The 3,989-nt window shown below is 36.3% G+C and overlaps 1 protein-coding gene across 1 annotated transcript; it reads left to right on the forward strand.

Annotated features, from left to right (window-relative positions):
• Nucleotides 1-1,656: 1,656 nt before the first annotated feature.
• LOC138347513 (uncharacterized) lies at nucleotides 1,657-3,123 on the forward strand. The gene is made up of 3 exons (XM_069295807.1): nucleotides 1,657-1,898; nucleotides 2,345-2,504; nucleotides 3,025-3,123. The coding sequence occupies exons 1-3, from the start codon at nucleotides 1,657-1,659 to the stop codon at nucleotides 3,121-3,123; spliced, it is 501 nt and encodes a 166-aa protein (XP_069151908.1).
• The last annotated feature ends 866 nt before the right edge of the window (nucleotides 3,124-3,989 follow it).

Here is a 3,989-nt window from a genome sequence, read left to right on the forward strand (position 1 = left end):
CTTTCGCTTAGAAGTCTTTTTAACGGATGAACAACGTTAGAACTCATCTTAATGCTACTTGCCTGACCAAGGAGGTAGATAATAGGAAAAGAATTATCAACATATATTTAGTGTATACTATCTAATATGCTAGTATTGATTGGTATGACGTAATAACTTAGACAAATATCGAATACGATGCTTAATATGAGGTAAAGGTAAGGGTTAGTATATCAACACACGTAGCCGGACCAAATGCGGAGTAAAATTTTCTAGATGTCGGACCAAGGATTTAGAAATACATAACTTATCAGTTTGCATGCAAGATACTAGGAAAGAATTGTTATAGCTAGAATTATCAAGTTATGAACTTGTGGGGAACACGTAAACCCTAGTTACTTTTATTAATTGATTAAACTCCAACATTTGAAGCTGTTAGTTGTCTCCTTTCATTTCGCTAGTTATTTTCATTTATTTGGAAATAGAAAGCCCCCCTTTTATCATTTTTGCTTTCCAAGGAAGTAGTTGACTGAACAATAGTAATAGTAGATTGAAGTTAAGTCTAAACTATTTTCCTCGTGGGAACGATCCCAACCTCATTGGTTGGATTCTTTACTTGATACAACCGCTTTACTTCTTATTTGAGAAGTAAGTTTAAGCGTATCAAAAATATGCCAGAATTTCTTTCTAATGCTCAAGTTTGTGAAACGTGCCAACAGGGAAAGCAAACAAAATTGCCATTTCAAGCAAATCAAGTACGAAGAGCTAACCAGAAACTTCAGCTCATTCATACGGATGTTTGCGGCCCAATGAAAACAGATTCGTTAAGTGGTAACAGATACTTTCTCCTCTTTATTGATGACTACACCAGAATGTGTTGGGTTTATTTCATAAGACTGAAGAATGAAGTCTTCGATGTTTTTAAACAATTCAAAGCTTTAGTCGAAAATCAATGTAATCTTAGTATTAAGGCTTTAAGGTCTGACAATGTAGGAGAATACACTTCTTCTCAATTTGTGTAGTTTTGTAATAGCACAGGTATTGAACGCCAATTGATATTACCATACACTCCACAACAAAATAGCGCGTCTGAAAGGAAGAACAGGACAGTAATGGAGATGGCCAAATGTCTTTTGCTCAAAAGAAAGATCCCAAATCAGTTTTGGGCTGAGGCAATCAATACCTCTGTATATTTGCTGAACAGATTGCCTACTAAGGCCTTGCAGGACATGACTCCATATGAAGCTTGGTGTGAGAACAAACCATTAATACACCATCTCAGAATCTTTGGGTGTATATGTTATTATCGAGTTCCAGAAACAAAAAGGAGTAAGTTGGATAACAAGTCTCCTAAAGGCATATTTATGGGCTATAGTTCATCCAAGGTTACAGGATTTTCTGTTTGAAATCAGACAAACTAATTCTTAACCGAGAAGTGAAGTTTGATGAAACAGCTGGTTGGGATTGGAAAAATCAGAAGACCTCTTATTCTGATTCATTTTCAATAGAGCAGCCTCGACTTTCAGAAGATGAACTAGTGGATGATGTACCAGTGAGGGGAACTTGATCCTTAAAAGATTTTTATCAGCGGTGTAACTTGGTTAGCTCGAACCAACAAGCTATGTTGAAGCACAAGACTCTCAGGCATGGAGGAGAGCTATGCAAGAATAACTAGACATGATCAAGAAGAATGGAACATGGCAACTTGTTGACAGACATAGAAATCGCAAGGTAATTGGTGTAAAATGGATTTTCAAGAGAAAACTCAATACTGATGGAACAATTTGCAAACATAAGGCTAGATTGGTGGTGAAGGGATACGCACAACAATATGGTGTGGATTACCAGGAAACATTTGCTCCTGTAGCAAGGTATGACACAATCAAGCTTATTCTTGCATTTGCATCTCATAGTTCCTGGTAGATTCATCAACTTGATGTCAAATCAATTTTTTCTTGAATGGTTTGCTTGATGAAGAGATCTATATAGAGCAACCTGATGGTTTCTCAACTCCTGGAAAAGAGGATCAAGTTTATCTCTTAACAAAGACCTCGTATGGCCTAAAACAAGCCCCAAGGGCATGGTATGAGAGGATGTACAATCATCTTATTCAACTTAGTTTTAGTAGAAGTCAAAGTGAAGCTACTTTGTATGTGAAAGTCAATTTTGCAGGTGAGTCCTTATTTTATGTGGATGACATGCTTGTGACATGAAGCAAAATTGAACTAATCCAAAGGTTCAAGGATAAAATGGTGAAAATCTTTGAAATGACTGATCTTGGAGTCATGAAGTACTTTCTCAGAATGGAAGTGTTGCAGTCCAGTGATGGAATTTTCATATGCCAACATTTGGATATTTTAAACAGGTTAAAAATGCAAGACTGCAAACCTGTGAGTACTCTAATATCTACTCGTGTGAAGCTTGGCAAGGATGAGGATTCCGAAAAAGTGGATGATTGTATGTATAAAAGCTTAATTGGCAGTCTTCTATATCTAACTGCAAACAGACCTGACATTTGTTTTGTTGTTAGTTTGCTCTCTAGGTCATGCATTCGCCTAGGGACAAACACCTCACAACTGCTAAAAGTGTGTTAAGGTATATTAAAGGAACTAGCAAGTTTGGAATTTTTTTCTAAACATCTGCCGAAGTAACTATGAACCTGATCGGGTACTCTGATAGTAATTGGGATGGTGGAGTTGATGATTCCAGAAGCACATTTGGATATATTTTCTGTTTGGGGACAAGTTGTTTTAGTTAGATCTCTAGAAAACAAGAAATTACAACTCAATCAACAACAAAAGCTGAGTACATAGCTGTTGCATCTGCTGTGAATCAAGTTATCTAGCTAAGGAAGATGATGAAGGACTTAGGACATGAACAAACCAAAGCTACCAAGATCATGTGGACAATAGTTCAGCAGTTTCAATCTAAAAAAATCCAGTGTTTCTTGGTCGAACTAAACATATCAAGATCAAGTTTAATTTTATTAGAGAAGTCCAACAATCTAACGAAGTGTTGCTTGTTCATTGTTCATATAAGAACCAGCTAGCTGAGATTTTCACCAAGACATTGCCAAAGGAAGGGTTTGAAGATCTGAGGCAAAGAATTGGTGTTTGCCACAAAAATGCCAAGGAGGAGTGTTAGACAATTGGCATTTTTTCAGCTTATTATTATTTTTACTATTTTTTACTTATTTCAATGTAGTGCTTCCTATTTTCTAGCTAGACTTAGTCAACATTAGTTGCTCAACTTTCTGAAGTTAGTGGCCCATTATGGCTGTTAGTGGCCCCCTTTTATGGTAGTTAGTGGCACATGTTCTTATTTTAGTTTTAATGTTTATGTTTTTTCTTTGTATAAATTCAGAGTTTTTGCATATTAATATACACAAGGAATTTCATAAGTTCACTCTATTTTTATTTTTTCAAATCAGTTTCTTGAGTATTTTTGTTCTAACAAGGTGTCACGCTCGCAGCCTACACCCTGGACACGGTTGGCACCTATATTGCTGACCTTGAGCGAACCCTTGGCCAGAATTATCTAGCTCATCGGAAGACTTAACTCACATATAAAGCTGGAAACATTCTCATGAAAAACACCTTAAATAGTAGTCTTAGACCAAATTGACACATAAGTCTCAAAAATAATATATGTATATCTGTAACTAAAGAGAGACCCAAACTAACTGTTTATTTGGTTGTGAAGCCTCTACTACTAATAAGATGAATGTTGAGACAAACCCCACAATTTTCTATAAATAAAATACGAAAGAAAACAATTATAGAGTCCTCTGGTGCAAGGAGGCTCACCACTGGCTATGAATGCTCAAGATGGATCAACGATGCGCTGGATGCTGATTTTGGTTACCTGTGTGTGCATCATAAGACGATTGCAGGTCAACTGGCATCAGTACATTGAATGTATAAGTATAGGAGTTAGATTGATAAACAACAACAATTAAGCTTGAAAGGATTAAGAATGAACTTACCTTGGCTCTGGTCAACTCAAGAAGT

The sequence above is a fragment of the Solanum lycopersicum genome, chromosome 3, assembly GCF_036512215.1.
Source record: "Solanum lycopersicum chromosome 3, SLM_r2.1".
NCBI classification, from domain to species: domain Eukaryota; kingdom Viridiplantae; phylum Streptophyta; class Magnoliopsida; order Solanales; family Solanaceae; genus Solanum; species Solanum lycopersicum.